Here is a 15,843-nt window from a genome sequence, read left to right as displayed (position 1 = left end):
CCGTCCCCCGCAGTGGCCCAGAGCCACAGCAGACTGGCTTTAATGAGCAGGCACTGCCCATTAGTTAAATTGAAACAGAGGTTCGTCAGCATTCGTGCTCGGCAGCAGACGCAGTGGCTGTTCCAGCCCAAGGGTGGTGGGCAGGGGCCAGCCCCGTCACGACAGAGGGAAGGGAAGGTTGGGCCTGGGGGGGGCACACGTGCCACTGCCAGGACAGACAGTGCCTGAAGCAGGGAGGGGGTCCCCGGGGTCCCCGCCTGGCTGGGAGCGGCGTCACCCAAAGCCACCACACCCCCCAGACCCCCCATGCACCCTCTGGGTGCACCCCTGGGTGCGACGTGGCTGTTGGCAGCTCCCTCGACACCCCCAGAGACTGGATTTCCTCCAAACTGGAGACGTGGGTTTGATGGATGGACCATTCAATGGATAAGGATCTGGCTGGACGGCTGCGTCCAGAGAGTTACAGTCAATATGTCACAATGTCCAAATGGAAACCAGGACTGAGTGGTGTCCCTCAGGGGTCCATACAGGGATCAGTAGTGTTTAATATCTTCATCAGTGACAAAGACAGTGAGACTGAGGGCACCCTGAGCAAGTCTGAGATGACACCAAGCTGAGGAGTGCAGTTGATACACTTGAGGGACAGGATGCCATCCAGAGGGACCCGGACAGACTGGAGGAGTGGGATCATGCAAAGCTCATGAAGTTCATCAAGGCCAAGTGCAAGGTCCTGCACGTGAGTCGGGACAACCCCAGTATCAGAACAGACTGGGGGAGGGAGGGAGGGAGGGAGGGAGGGAGGAAGGGATGGATGGATGCATGGATGGATGGATGCATGGATGGATGGATGCATGGATGCATGGATGGATGGAGAGCAGCCCTGAGGAAAAGGACTTGGGGCTGTTCGTGGGTGAGAAGCTCCACACGCCCCGGCAACGTGCGCTGGCAGCCCAGAAACCCCCTACAGCCTGGGCTGCATCCCCAGCAGCGTGGGCAGCAGGGCGAGGGGGGGATTCTGCCCCTCTGCTCCGCTCCATGAGACCCCCCTGCAGTGCTGCCTCCAGCGCTGGGGCACCAACAGCAGAAGGAGACGGAGCTGTTGGAGCGGGGCCAGAGGAGGCCCCGGAGCTGCTGGGAGGGCTGGAGCCCCTCTGCTGTGGGGACAGGCTGAGAGAGCTGGGGGGGTTCAGCCTGGGGAAGAGAAGGCTCCGGGGAGACCTCACTGTGGCCTTTCCATATCTAAAGGGGGCTTGTAAGAAAGACAAGAGAGAGACTTTTCACCAAGGCCTGCAGTGACAGGACAAGGGGCAACGGTTTTAAACTGGAGGAGGGTAGGGGGAGATTGTGCATGAGGAAGAAATGTACGTTGAGGGCGGTGAGGTGCTGAACAGGGTGCCCAGAGAAGCTGTGGCTGCCCCATCCCTGGAGGGTTCAAGGCCAGGTTGGACGGGGCTTTGGCCAGCCTGGCCTGGCAGAAGATGTCCTTGCCGATGGTGGGGGGCAGGGAGTGGACTGGGTGGTCTTTGAAGGTCCCTTCCAACCCAGGCCATTCTGTAGGTCTCTGAGGAAGGGCTGCGTTTCCCCGGGGAGGGAGGTGCTGCTGGCACAAAGGCTGGGGGTCACCCTGGGAGGAGCCACTGGGTGCTGCTGCCCCACGACTGGGTGCTGCTGCCGCGGGCAGGCGCAGTGCCCGAGGGGTGCTGTGCCCGACGGCTGGGGTTACACACGGGGTTACGCACACGGTGGCTGTACCCGATTTGTCCGGGTGCTACTGGGGTCCCTGTGCCCTGAGTGAGGGCAGGGTGCTCTGCAGTTCCCTTTCTCTGCTGGGGGATCCCCGTGTCCCCCGGCCACTTGGGGCACATGGGGGCAGCAGCCAGGACAGACGGGCCCCCAGAGAACCCAGGAGCTGCTCACCCCCGCTCCAGCCCTCCGCCAGCCACCCCGCACCTCAGAGACACCCACGAGCTCCCAGCAGCTGCTGAGGGCAGGGGAAGGGACCCTGCACAGGGGCCACGTCCCCACCACGGCGCCGAGCCCGAACCGAGGGGAGCCTCCCCTGCCTGTCACCCCTGAAACACGCAGATGAGTTTTCCCAAACGCAGGTGTCCGGCTGAAATGGAAACGTCAGCATCGTCTCTGCTGCACGGTGGGGTCCTTCTGCGTCCCCCTGTGCCTGGGGACAGGTTCCTGTGGCCCCGCTGGCTCTGCGCCGTGGCTCTCAGGCTGGAAAACCCCGTGGGGCCACCATCCGTCGGGGCCAGGATGGGACCCTTCTGCTGCCTGCTCTCCTGCCCTCCTGACTGCTTGTCCTGCCCACACGGGGTCACAGAGCGAGCAGAGGCTCCGGAGCATCCACTTGTCACATCTCTGCAGATGAAGGGCTGTGGCTCCCCAAAACCAGTCCCATCTCCAGGTTCAGGATTGCACCCACCCGATAATGAACTTACTTGAACTCACTCTCTGGATAGGAGACGGCAAGTGCCCTCTCCTGGCCTTGCCTTTGCCACTGCAGCCTGTTACAACTCGTCACCATCCTGTGATTAATTAATGGCTCCTGGAGCATCTGTCCCTGCTCCAGCATCGCTCTCCGGAGTGGAAAATAGCTTCCGAGCCGCCCCGGGGAGGACCGGGATCTCCCTTCCCCTCAGCTGGTATCTGCAGCCCCGTCCTCATCCCCGCGCCCTGCCGACCCCACCGCTGCTTGAAGGACACTGTCCCACATCTGTCCCCCTGTCCTGGAGATGTGGGGTGGCATCTGTCACCACTGTGGCCCCTTCAAAGGGGAGACGGGGACCAGCCCTGGCGAGGCGAAAGGGGCCCACCGGCCCCAAGCCCCCCCACTGCTCCCTGCGCGCTCCAGCTCGGATCCGGCCCTCCTGCCCCCGGGGAGGCAGCTCCCACTCCCAGCGTCTTGCAGAACTGCCAGGATTCCAACCCAGCAGCGTTTCTGCTCGCTCCAGACTTAACAGGAGCATGATCTTGGGAGAGGCGTCCCCAGCCGATAAAACCATTCCCAGCATCTTGCGGAACAGCCAAGATTTCAAACCGGGAGCGTTCCCCCAAAGCCCCCCTCCCTGGGTTGTGCAGGAGGGAGACCCCTGAGGACAGGGGCAGATGCGCGGCTGTCACAGCTCAACTGTCCCACCCCTGCCCGCGCAGGGACGGGCCCGCGGTCGCCCGGACACAGGACCAGCAGCCAGGCGGTACAGGAGATAACTTTATTGAATCCAATGGTGTTAGACAGACGACCGAGAAGAGACATGCCGGTTGGTGCGGGCAGCAGGAGCTGACTTGGCGCAGGGCTGGATTTGTTTCTGTCTTTCGTAATATCCTCAAGCCTTTTCCTGGCTTCCTTTTATACTTCTTTTAAAATTTCTTTTAAGTAAAAACAACGAATCGTGGAAAGAGTCCAGATGGTGTTTGTTCCCTATGATTGTTCCCGCAGCTATGTACAACGTGGGGTTGGGTCTCAACATCAGGTATAAAATGGAGCGAGTTTACAAAGTTGGAGGAGGCAAGGAAAAAGCAAAGACAGACAGGCGAGAGCAGTAGAAATCTGGACCAAAATCTTAAAGAGAAATTTAAAAAGTGCTATAAAACCCCTCGGCAGGAATACCATGCAGTTAAGAAACACAAAACCCAGTCAATTACACAGATCATCTAAAACAGGAATTTGTCCATTTCGTCTTTTATTTAATTAAAAAAAGGTTGTTTGTTTTTAATAGAAAAAAGCTAAAATTGTAAGGTTCAGGCCACCGGGTGGCAGCAGCTCGAGGGGCAGGAGGGTGAGGCGCTGGCATGGCCCAGCTCCAGCCCCTCGGGAGGGCTCCCGGGGGCCACGGGCACCTTTGGGGGCAACCAGCACCTTTGGAGGTGACAGGCACCCTTGGGGGGTGACAGACTCCTTTGGGGGTCACAGACACCCTTGGGGGGTGACAGGCACCCCGGGGGGCAGCAGATACCTTTGGAGGTGACAGGCACCCTTGGGGGGTGACAGACTCCTTTGGGGGTCACAGACACCCTTGGGGGGTGACAGGCACCCTGGGGGGGCAGCAGATACCTTTGGAGGTGACAGGCACCCTTGGGGGGTGACAGGTTCCTTTGGGAGTCACAGGCACCTTTGGGGGCAACCAGCTCCTACGGAATAACAGGCACCTTTGGGGGTGACGGGTACCCGTAGGGGCAACAGGCACCTTTGGGGGTGACAGGCACCCTGGGGGGGTGACAGGAGCCTTTGGGGGTCACCGGCACCCTTGGTGGGGGTGGCAGGAGGATGAGTTAGTGCAACCCTTGGACCCGTCCCGCTGGGGACAGAGGGGCTGAGCCCACAGACACTGGTACAGGGGGGACGCCCGGTCCCCAGGCCACCCAGCTGCCCCTCCTGGGGACACGGGGTGCTTGGTGTAAGCCAGGAGGAACCCATCAGGGCCTGTCCCCTCCAGGTGGGAAAGCCACCACCACCACGTGTCATCTCAAGGCCATCGCTCTCACCCTTCCCCTCGGGGATTCCTCCTGATTTACACCACAGCGTGCCGCTTGCTGCCAGCACGTCTCGGCTGAGGTTATAGGCAAGGGGCAGCCCCACACCGGGAAAGGATGGGAAGGATGGGACAAGCCCCCGGGAAAAGATGGGGCAAACCCCCGGGAAACAGGCTGGGGGACACCCAGTCCTAAGCAAGCCCGTGACAGGGACAATTTGGTCGACATTGTGGTGGCTCTTGGGGAGGGGTGTCAGAAAAGAAAGCCAGGCCCAGGCCAGGCTGCCTGCAGGCCGCGTGAAGCGAGAGGGGGGCGCAAGCCCTCCCCACCCACGGGACTGCTCAGAGCACCCGGGCACGGGGCAGCCCCCAAAGGTGCATCGTGCCCCGTCTTGCCCTGGGCGCCGGAACCCCGAGGGGGGGGCGAGAGGGGCTGGAGGGGACAGTTGGGTCCCCCACCGCCAGCCTCGAGCAGCTGCTGAGCCGGTGTCTCGTACAATCAGAAAAGAAGTCAGCACGGCACGGTTATCACAGAGTACCAAAAAAAAAAAACCAAAAAAAAAAAAAAAGGGAAGGGAAGGGGGCGGAGGGCTGGGCCCCACCAACTCACGCAGGGCATTCCACATTCCACTACAGATCTATTTACAGCGAGCTCTTGGCCGACGGCGGCAACACAAGAGAAGGTGAACAGAAAGCCCTAGCGTCCAAGCCAGTGTGGGGAGGGACATCCCTGTGCAAAGGGGCCGGGCTGGCCGGCCCCAGGTGGCAGCGGGGAGACGGCAGGGAAGCTGTCGGACAGACGAAGTGAGCACCATGTGCACTGGGACGCGCCGGCCGGCGAGGCGAGACGCGACGCACCGGCCGAGAGAGCACCAAGGGCAGAGGTGGCGGTCGCCTCCGAGGGGCACTGGCGGCAAGGCCGGGCCTTGGAGGAGATGCCCGTTTTGGGGGGTTGCGAGGTGTCCCTGAAGGCCCCACCAGCCACAGCACAGGGCGCTGAGGCTGCCCAGGCCCGAGCCTGGTGGGGCTGGGGAAAGGACAGGCTCGGCAGAGCCGGCTCTGGGGTCACCTCTCCCCGCAAGGCTCTCCAGGGCCCCGGCCGAGGGCGGGAGCTGAGCTGGACCATGGCAGAAGGCAGCAGCGGGGCTCAGAGCTGAGCTGGGCACGGGGAGGGAGGTGCTGGCCCGGCCGAGCCCCCCCACCGTTGTGCCAGGGGACAAGCAAGCGAGAGGTGGTGCAGACGGCTGCCCCAGCCCGGCCATGCTCAGGCCAGTGCCAGCACCCCCCTCCCCTCCCAGCCGAGCCCACTTTGGGGACAGTCGTGGGACGCTGCAGCTACAGCAGGCTGCGACAGTGCCAGCCCAAGCCCCGCGTGCCCCCTTCCCACACGGCAGGGACTAAGGCACCGTGGCAGCACCAGGGCTGATGCCCTCCATGCCAGGAGCATTGCCTGTGACACTGCACAGTAGGGCCAAGAGGACACACGGCCGCCCCAGGTGTCCCCAGAACACCGACACGGGGCACAGCCAGACCCTGCCAGGCCCCAGGGGCGCAGGAAGGCACAGGGCCTTGGGGAGCCAGCGGTAGGGGGGATACCCCCAGGCACCACTCACCACCCCACAGCAGTGAGGGGGCAGGGGCTAGGGCAGGCCCCCCAGCACTAAGGGGGCAGGGCAGGCGTCCGGCTGCCTGGGGCACCAGCGACCTGCCCCGGCCTCGGCCAGTGCCGGGTACCCTGGGGAGATGAGCCATGGCAGCCTGGCGTGGTAGGAGACCCCAGCCCCAGGGCCAGATTCTGCCTTGGGGTTTTGGGGAGGGGGTGCCACCAGGCAAGGAGCTGCTCTGGGAGCACCCCGCTGCCCCTGGCTGCCAAGTCCCCTCTCAGCCAAGCTGTGAGGCCCTGGGAGGTGGGTTCAGGGACTGGAGATTGTCCAGTGAGCACCAGTTTTGTGACAGAGGTGGTCTGAGTGGTGGAACCAACAGCTGCAAAAGAAACCAAAGGGAAAGGGAGCTGCTTACAGGGAAGCCATGGGCACCGGGCCACAGGCTCCAGGCCAGGCGAGCAAAGAACCTGAACAAGAAAGGGACCAAAGCAAAGTCTGGACTCAGCCAAAGGAAAATGGGAAGGGGAAAACAACATAAAATAACCGAAGGAGTGTTTATTGGGCTGTCCTGGTCGCAGTGGCTGCCATGCAGGTGAAACGGGGAACGTACAAAGACAGCGGCGAGAGCCGCACTCCCCTGGGCCAGCGCAAGGCAGGCACGTCCCGCAGCAGCAGGTCCCTCGTCACCTGCCCTCAGCGCTGCCTGGCTGGGTGGAGAGGGAGCTGCAGACCCTCGCGCCCGCGCTCTCGTCCTGCGGCCACATGCTCCTCCCGTGACCCCCAGCTTCGGCACAGGTGGCTCCCGCGGGGTCCCTGCCCCGCGCAGGGGCCTTCCTGCAGCTCCCAGGAGCGGGGGCTCAGCCGCATCAGTTGCCCTGGCCCCAGAGCCCGAGAGTTTGCAATAGAGACAGAAAAAACGAAGAAAGAAACCAGGATTCTCCTACCCCCAAGGTCAGGAGGGGAGACGACACCTCGCGCTCTCCCACAGATGAGCCGAGCTTCCCCACGCTCCGCTGGGACGCGCCGGAGCCCCGCTCCTCTCCGCTCGCTCGCCAGCCCCGCACTCCGGGATACCAAAGGAAAGGGAGAGCAGCCCGGCAGGAGCGGTGGCTGGCGGCGGCTCCCCTCCACCTGGGCCGGCATGTCCAGGCCTCACAGAGTCGACTGCAGGTCGGGATCCACCATGGTCTCGCGGTCCGGAGACTCGATGTAGTTGGCAGCTTCCTGGAGCTTCAGCAGCATGGCCATCTACAAGGAGAGGAGTGAGGCATCAAGCCCGAGGGGGACGAGAGTCCACAGACGCGCTGGGGAAGCCAAGGGCACTTGGCCCTCCTTGCCCTCCCGTACCAACAAGCCACCCTAAGAAGCTCCTCAGCCCAGAGATCCTGCAAAATCCCTCCCTGTCACCAGGACCTGGCCTTGGGCACAGCGGGGACGCTCAAGGCTGAGCATGCCAAAGCAGTGCAGGGGGACAGGCCCTGGCGCATCAGCTGGCATCATCTTTAGCAGCCTGCTGTCTGCTAGCAGCCACTCCGGGTGACGCACCGGGACATGTATGTGCAAGCTTCCGTCTGCGTGTGCCTGCCTGCGGCTGTGAATGTGGACATGACGCCTCGTGGAGCACCACACCGTGCCCATTCGCTGGCACATCACAAGATGCCACTGGCCTGCCTGACGGTGCCACCGTCCTGCATCCAACGCTCCTCCCAGGAGCGCAAAATGTTTCTGCATCCCCAAGTCAGGATTATTTTTACGCTGGAAAGTGACTGGGAAAGCAAAGCACAGCTCCACCCTGCCCTCCCTGCTCCACCAGCGCCATCCAGCCCACCTCCCAGTGCCCGGGACAGCAAGGCCGTACCAGAGGGTCCGAGTCCAGGGAGCTGGGCGTCGTGTCTTTGACGGTGCGTTCCTCGGGAGGGGAAACGGTGCTGTGGGGCCCGATGGTGGGTGGAGGCAGGTGGTACAGCTTGGACTGGTCCTGCTGCGCTGATGGCCAGGGCAGGGTGTCCCGCACCCACTCCACGGGGTCCTCCCAGGCTGCCTTCTGCCCATGGACCTGCAGGCAGGGAGCGAGTGGCAGCCGCCTCCTCAGCACATGCCAGAGGCGGTGACATGGCACCCCGAACCCCCCAGGACAGTGCTATGACCCACTGCAGATGCAGGGCAGGGACTGACAGAGATGCCACCTGTGCCCAAAATCCCAGCGCCTGCCCTTTCCCTGCCCCGTTAGACTGCTGCATCAGCATGTCCCCAAGCACCACTGGCTTGCGTCCCCATGTGCCAGGCAGCTCTGTGTACCTTGAGCCCATCTTTTGCCCCCTCCTGCAGGTAAGGGATGATGGAGTTGTTCCACAGGTCGATGAACCAGGTTCGGAAATCCTCAATTCCAACGGGGCAGGACAGGAAGAAGCAGGGACCTGCAGGGGAAAGGCAGAGAGCAAAAATGGGAGCTGGGTCCCCCTACTCCAGTCACTAGCCCTGTGGCAGCACCAGCACCACGGCCACCAAGCCTGGCTGTGCAGGGTGCCCTGGGCTCGACCACCTTCTGGGAGCAGTGCCTGGGCAGCACCTGCCTGACAAGCAAGCTCCCGGGCAAGGAACAAGGCTGCTATGTTCGATCTATCCCCCAAAAGCACGGTGAGGCAAACTGAGACCTGCCTGGGAAAACACGGCTCCTCCATGCCCAAGGAAGGGTGCCAGTAAGATGGGCAGCCTTGCCTGACGCCATGGTGACAGCTCCCACCCGGCACAGGAACAAGTGCCACCCAGGGAAGGGCAATACTTGTGTGCATCGCCTGTGCGTTTTGGTTGTGTAGGGCTGGGTGACAGGGTTGCATAGGTCCCCAGGGGCTCCCGCAGCTCCTGGCAGTGCGAGGTAGAGGAGGGCAAGGCAAGGCCGTACCTATGAGGAAGTCGGAGGTGCTGTGTTTCTCCAGGAAGGTGTGCAAGTGGTACCAAAGCTTGGGCACCCAGTCCAGCACACGCAGCAGCTCCTCCTTGTTGGCGTTGATGTCCGTGTCCGACTCCAGCAGCTTCCGCCGCAGGTAGCGCACCAGGAAGCCGTTGGCCGGCTCCACGTTGTTCGAGAAGGTCAGCATCCTGGGGGAAAGACTCAGGTGTTCAGGGCTGGGTCTCCACACAAGCTGCCTTGTTCCCCAGCACCCTCAGCGGAGCCTCCCAGCACCCCCACACTGCATGTGCCCAAGGCTGGGGTATCAGGTCCTTCTGGGATGGCAGGGACAGGCCTGGGGCTTGGTCCTCATCAGGGTCCCCTATCACAGGATGTGTCCACAGAATTGCCCAGGGGCAGGAGTGATGGCCTCTACCCCCGCCAAAGCCCACGGGATGGTCCCCAGGGATGTATGATTCCCACCTGAAGCTGAGATGGAGGCCATGGTTTGGGGTCATCTTCACAGGCTGGTTGGTGGTCCCAATGATGTAGGGGCTGAGTGAGCGACAGAGAGAGACAATATCCATGAGAAAAAGCACGCTGTATCACCCCTGCCCACGGCAGAGCCGATCTGAGCACAGCAGACATGCACAGCCGTGCAGGCTCATCTCCACGAACCCAGGGGTCTTGGTGAGAGCAGCGGAGAGCACGCGTGTGCCCGGGAGACTGCGCCGGAGGAGGGTGCAGTGGGGCTCTCACCATTTGTGGTACTTGCAGGTGAGTGCACCGTTGACGAGCTCACTGATGGAACCCGCCTCGCTGAGGTCATCCAGGAGGATCACCAGCGGCACGTCTGCTGTGCCCGTCTCCCGGTCGATCTGGTTGGCCAGGTTGGAGAGATACAGCTGCAGGTCCTGCAACAAACAGGCCGGGTGTTATGTGTGGGGCTGTGGCATGGCTGCCAACAGGGACCGCAGCACCAGTGCCCACAGGGACAGTGTCCTGGGCTGCTGCGTGCCCTCACCTTGCAGGACTGCTGGTGCATGTTGAAGGTGCTGACGATGCCCTCGGTGACATCCCGGCCTGAGCGCTCCACCAGGTACTCGGCCAGGCGGTTGGTCAGGTAGGTTTTGCCCGTGCCGCTGGGTCCCGAGAGGATGAGCCGCCGGTGCTTCAGCAGGAGGCTGATGTAATGCTGCATCATGGGCTTGGGGATGAGCGTCTCGAACACCAGGCTGTCCACGCATTTCTCCTTCAAGCCTGCACGCAGAGGAGGGCTAAGGGTCCCGCTCATGCCCCACAACAGAGGGAAGATGGGACAGCGACGGAGCCTCTCTGCCACACTGACCTTTGAGTGTCACAACGATGCTGGTCAGGCCCCGGCGGCACAGTGGCAGCTCTGGTGGCTCTGTGTCCAGGATCCGCTTGATGTGGCTGATGCTGTAGCCATAGACAGACTCGGTGCTGAGCCCCAGCGTGGAAGCAGGATCCATCTTGGTGATGTAATCCTACGAGGACGAGGACAGGGCTGTCAGTCCCCTTGAGGGCTGGCAAGGAGCAAGTGGTGCTCAGCAGCTCCAGGAGACCCCGGTAAGGACGTGGGCCAAAGCGCATCAGGCGTGGTGGAGCACTGTAAAAGGATGGCTCTCAAAAGCGAGATCCTCCTGTTCCTACCTTGAAGACCTGGCAGACAGCCTCATCCAGCATCTTCCAGTCCACCTTCCCGCTCACCTTGGTCCAGCCCAGGAAAAACTCCTGCTGCTTGAGGTCCTAGGAGCCATGGCAGAGGTGTGCAGGTTGGAACACCATACCCAGCCCTGGACAGGTGTCCTCTGCCCCTCATCCAGGGCCATGGCACTGGGGCAGGTCAGGCTCCCCATACAGTCCACACTTACCCCCTTGATGATGTGCTGGGGTGGCATGCGCACCACAATCCGCAGCATCAGCTCATCCTTCTGGGTGCCAGCGCTGACGGCGTCCATGGGGGACACATCTAGGGACAGAGCAGTGAGGCTGTGTCAGCTGGGAGAGCCGAGCCACCAGGCCTGACCATGCCCAGCCTGAGCCAAATCCTGCTGTGGCAGATCACGGCTCCAGCAGCACAACAGATCCCCGTGCACAGCTGCCCCCAGGTGAGCAGCAGCACATTCCCACCACACACACGCCTCTGTCCCAACCCTTCCCCATCTGCCAGCAGCTCCATCACCCCTACCTGTGTCCCCCAGGCTGGGGCTGAAGGCATGGCCAAGGGTGAGACCCAGGGAACGCCGCGGTGAAGAGGAGGCCGATGTGCTTGTGATGTGGCCAGGAACGGAACCTGGCACTGCCGAGGGCCCTGGAGCCACTTTGAGCCGGTCGTTCTCGGCCTTCAGGAGATCCACCTCCAGCTGGGGGAGAACGGGGTGAGGAGCTGGATGCCGGCAGCATCCCGGGGCGCCAGCACGGCTGTGGGGGCACAGGGACTGTGGCCACCCTGGTGTTCAGAGCCGGATGGGCTTCTGGCAGTGGTCCTCACCTGCATATTGTGCATGGTCTCCCGCAGCTGCTCCAGCTGGTGGGCTGAGTTGAGGGCCTCCAGGCGGATATCCGTCAGCTTCATCTCCTTCTCCCACAGCTCTGACCGCAGCTCTGACACCTCCTTCTTCTCCGGCTCGCCCTCGCTGTGGGCCTGGAAGAGCCTGGGCCAAAGGACAGATCAAGTCTCGCACACGTCCAGGGCAGAAGCCTGCAGCCCCCATGACCAGCCCTCCCCACCCCATGCCACCCACCCAGGCCCCACGTACTCAGCTGTGTCGATGCCGACGGAGGAGGACGTGGAGGATTTGATGGAAGGAGAGGCAGTCTCTGTGGAGCCATGCTGCAGCTTGGGGGAGGAGGGGGCCGAAGAGTCCGGCGTGGCGATCTCCTCAATATCCGAGTAGGAGGAGGCTGATTTGGGTCCCTTCTTGATGCTGAAGGCCTTGTTGAAGGAGCTGCGTAGCTACAGAAGACAGAAATGCTCTTGTTAGGGACAGCCCAACAGTGCAGCCTTGCAAGCAGAGACCAGACCCAGTCCTGCCCCAGGGCCCCCAGCTGCCCAGGATCCGCAGTCTGAGTTGGGACCAGTAACACCATCTCCATCACCAAGGCAGGACTGCGCCCCACCACTGCCCCGGGGAAGGCTCCGGCTTGACCCAGCTCTGCTGGCACAGCTGGCGGATGGGGGTGCACGGCCCTTTGTGCAACGCTCCAGCCCCAGCCTGGATGAGGCCAAAGAATCCTCATACCAGTCAGGATCCCCCCAGTCCTCCTTCCCCAGCACCCACCCTGGGGTGTTCAGGCACCGCACCAGGTCCCTGGTGCATCGGGAAGGGCCGACTCCATCTGCACACTCACCCCACCACAGCCACCCCAGCAAGTGGCATTCAGGGGGACATCCCCTCCCTCCAGCCACCACAGAGCTGGGGTCCTGGTGCAAGGGGACAATTTCAGCCCCAAACCCTCCTCTGCCCTGTGGGGTTCCTCCTGGAGGCGCAGAGGGCCAGCCAGCCCCCCGCGAGGTGTCACCGGGGTCCCAGCCGGGCATGCAGCATGCACACAGCACACAGAGAGCAGCGGGCAGGTGAGCGGCGTGCCGAGGCCAGGGAAGACAGATGGACACTGCAGGGGCCAAACCGGGCCTGGGTCCCACTTATGCACCACCAGCCTGCGGGAGAGCAGCAGGACGGGCACCCCGGGCTCACACCGTGTCCCCTGGAGGGCCAGAGCCTGCTCCAAGGGGAGGTGGGGGGAAGAGGGGATGGAGAATGGGCAGGATCCAGCCCAACTCCCACAGACACCAGGCAGGCTGGGCTAGGATGTCCACAAAACCAAAACCATTGCATTTCAGCATATTAAAACCAAACAGGTAGGTGTCAGGCTCTGCTGATGGCAGGAGAACAGAGGAGCACTGGGACCCACATGGGTCCCAACAGGGACAGAGCCACTTGAGGCCATATCAGGCCAGCGCTGGCCATGCAGAGATGGCAGCACCACGCCCTGATGCCACAGGCATGGCTGCAGTGAGGTCCCCATCCCAAAAGGGTCTGGCTACCGGGAGTCAGGAGAATGCCTGCCTTCCCCAGGCAAGAAGGGGATTGTCCCCATCTGTGGGACAGGTCCCCATCCAAGCCCTTCCTGCTGCCTCAGGGCCACCAGGGGCACTTCAGCCCCTCCACGTGGGTGCGTATTTTGGCCTTAACATCAAAGAAGTAGCCACGGTGCGTGCAGCCCGGCTGGGGGCCCCGGGATGGCCCGTGCTGGGAGTTAGTGCCGGTGGGATGGATGGGATGGGTAGTGTTATGAGCACTGTCCCACAAAATGGAGCGAGGGCCCTGGCCGGGCACAGCATGGGGTGGAGGGGACGGCGTAGGACTTACCTCGTACACCTGGAAAAAAAAAGTTGAGGTCAGCATAGGGGGAGAGAAACAAAACAAAGCAAGACTTAATCACGCGTCCAGCTCAGAGCTGCCTGGCACAGGGAAGGGGCTGCCTGGCCAAGCTGTCTGGCCCCCCAAGCTGCCAGAACCTGAGTGGGCAGAAGGGAGACGTGTGGGTAAAAAACAAAGGGAGCAGGCGTGCAGGACCAGGGCTGGAAAACTCTCAGAGGGGCTGGAGAAGTCCCAGCCAACATGTCACGACATAAATCCATGGTGGCCACATGCTCCTCAACAGTGCTGTCCCCCAGGGACAGAGGGGACCAGCACCACAATGCCAAGGTACGCCAAGAACCGCTGGCTCATGAGGCTGACCCCAGCCGGACCCTGCCAGTGGCTCCCCAAGCCCCACTCCTCCTGTCAGTGCCCCATCCAACACACCCAGCTCTTCTTCTTCTTCTTCTTGGCGTCAGCGTCCTTGCTGCTGCCGATGCTGGAGTGGCTGGTGATGCTGTTGAGGCTGGAAATGCTGTCAGAGGAGTTCTGCCGCTTGATGCGCAGCTCTGGGACCAGCGAGAGAAGCGGGAGAGATTGGGAAAGGAGGTATCAGCAAACTGCATCTGCCTCAATGCCAGAGCCACCCACACTCTCCTCCCTGCGCCCCTTCCCTTCTCCCACCCAAACACCTTCTGAGCTCTCAGAGCCACCCCGTTAAGATGACGTGGGGCTCAGAGACCGCACAGGTGCTGCTATTTGGGACAGCGACCTCAAACCCCAGGAAGATGCCCAGAGCACACACTGTTCTGCTTCTGTCCCAGGCCACCTCCCTGCCAGCACCTTGCACTCACATTGGGGTTTGGGGGCTAGAAACAGCACTCATGGGAACAAAGCCAAGCTCAGCAGCCAAAATTCGGCTGTCAGCAAAGGGCCTGGTGAGGAGGTGTCCCCGGGAGGACAACCATCCCATCACCCCGAGGCACCAGTGCCAAGACCTCCTGCAGTGACAGCCCTGGCTGTCTGACCCTGGCTTCAGATGCTCAGGGGTCCCAGGTGGGGAAGAGCTGCTGCCTGGGGGACCCTGCTGCCCGGGTGAGCACCTGATGTGAGTGAGGTGTGCCCTGGGGCCCTGTGCCAGTCCCGGGCAGGAGCAGACCAGCTGGGTTTGGGCAAGTAGCTCAGGAAGGGTTGCACCCCTGTGGTAGGGGGGGTGCAGCACCATGCCTTCCTTACCTTTGGGGGTGACATCCGTACCGTTCAGGGCACCCTGGATCACAGCTTGGGCCTCCGAGTTCTTCTTCTTCAAGAAGTCAATGGTCTCTCGCAGGTCCAGCAGCTCCGTGTCCTGGGGGAGCCACAGAGCACGTTCTGACGGTGCAGAGCCCACCCCAAGAGCACCCCTGGGGCAGGCAGTGCCACAGCAGGTTCACCCAAGTCCAGCATCCCCCAGTCCCACGAGCACCCTCCTGCACCACCAGTGCCCCCAGTATCTGCTCAGCACCCCAACAGCACCCACCTTCTCCTCAGCGGTCTCAGCCAAGTGCCGCAGGCGGGACGTCATGCTCACGAGGCTCTGCTCAAAAGCTGCCACCAGGTTGGCCTGGGAGAGGTGGAGAAACAGGTGAGCACCCACGCCTGGACAAGCACCCATGGCTGGGTGAGCACCCACTGCCAGGTGTGGGGTGCGAGAGGCTGGAGAGGGATAAAAAAAATCAAGGCTCTCGTGGGCACAGGCCAGCCCAACGCACAGCGGGGACACAGAGCAGCGTGTCCTGCAGCAAGCAGTGGCTCCTGCAGGGACTCACATTAGCAGACAGCTGGGACGTCAGGGTGGCCACCTTCTCCTGTGAGGACTCCAGCTCGCGGCGCAGCTTGCGGATTTGCTGTGGGGAGAGAGCAGAGGAAATGAGAGGGGCCAGGTGCTCACCTTGCCATGGTGGCAGGGGTGGGCGACGAGCAGAAGGTGCGGGCTCACCTCAGACTGCATCTTCTCCTCAGCCTGGCGGCGCGAGAGCAGAGAGAGACAGACAGACAGAGGTGGGCAGTCAGGAAGGCAGCGAGGCACGGACAGGCTCAGCGCAAGGCAGAGGCATGCACAGAGCTCCCCCCCAGTTCCCACCCAGGCCCCCCCAGCCATGCACAAAGCAGCACAGCACGAAGGCGGCTCTTACGGAGGAGTAGGTGGAGGACGCGCTGGAGGCCAGGGACAGCACCGATCCATGAACTGCAACAGAATAAAACCCAGCGTGTCAGCGCGCCCCCAGCCAGCGGCATCCCCAGGGGCTGCAGGTGCAGGGCATAGCAGGGTGCAGGGGACGGAGGTCCCGGTGGGGGGAGCTCTGTGGGGAGCCAGGGGAGTCACAGAGTCGGACGGTGGCTGCTCAGCACTGCTCAGTTCTCAGCATGTGGCTGGTGACCTCCCCAGGCACATGGAGTGCAGCAAGGCGCGGGGAGCACCCTCCACCTGCACCCTCCTC

The 15,843-nt window shown here is 62.5% G+C and overlaps 1 protein-coding gene across 3 annotated transcripts in view; it reads right to left on the bottom strand.

Annotated features, from left to right (window-relative positions):
* Positions 1-6,620: 6,620 nt before the first annotated feature.
* The window catches only part of NAV1 (neuron navigator 1), a 75,689-nt gene continuing 66,466 nt past the window's right edge, over positions 6,621-15,843 (bottom strand). For 2 of the 3 annotated variants that reach the window (XM_063356414.1, XM_063356415.1), the window contains exons 14-32: positions 15,538-15,590; positions 15,342-15,365; positions 15,172-15,249; positions 14,883-14,966; positions 14,600-14,711; positions 13,811-13,932; positions 11,759-11,955; positions 11,491-11,653; positions 11,188-11,362; positions 10,871-10,968; positions 10,650-10,745; positions 10,324-10,483; positions 10,000-10,235; positions 9,735-9,889; positions 9,459-9,530; positions 8,988-9,184; positions 8,384-8,502; positions 7,944-8,141; positions 6,621-7,333 (exon numbers count right to left, since the gene is read on the bottom strand). In XM_063356414.1, coding sequence (XP_063212484.1) covers positions 7,238-7,333; positions 7,944-8,141; positions 8,384-8,502; positions 8,988-9,184; positions 9,459-9,530; positions 9,735-9,889; positions 10,000-10,235; positions 10,324-10,483; positions 10,650-10,745; positions 10,871-10,968; positions 11,188-11,362; positions 11,491-11,653; positions 11,759-11,955; positions 13,811-13,932; positions 14,600-14,711; positions 14,883-14,966; positions 15,172-15,249; positions 15,342-15,365; positions 15,538-15,590 — 2,435 coding nt within the window. In that variant the 3' untranslated portion in view covers positions 6,621-7,237. The remainder of the gene's footprint in view (positions 7,334-7,943; positions 8,142-8,383; positions 8,503-8,987; positions 9,185-9,458; positions 9,531-9,734; positions 9,890-9,999; positions 10,236-10,323; positions 10,484-10,649; positions 10,746-10,870; positions 10,969-11,187; positions 11,363-11,490; positions 11,654-11,758; positions 11,956-13,810; positions 13,933-14,599; positions 14,712-14,882; positions 14,967-15,171; positions 15,250-15,341; positions 15,366-15,537; positions 15,591-15,843) is intronic. The other variant, XM_063356416.1, reaches the window with a different exon arrangement.

The sequence above is a fragment of the Chroicocephalus ridibundus genome, chromosome 20 (genome assembly GCF_963924245.1).
Source record: "Chroicocephalus ridibundus chromosome 20, bChrRid1.1, whole genome shotgun sequence".
Lineage (NCBI taxonomy): Eukaryota > Metazoa > Chordata > Aves > Charadriiformes > Laridae > Chroicocephalus > Chroicocephalus ridibundus.
This window is presented reverse-complemented; position numbering and strand designations above follow the sequence as displayed.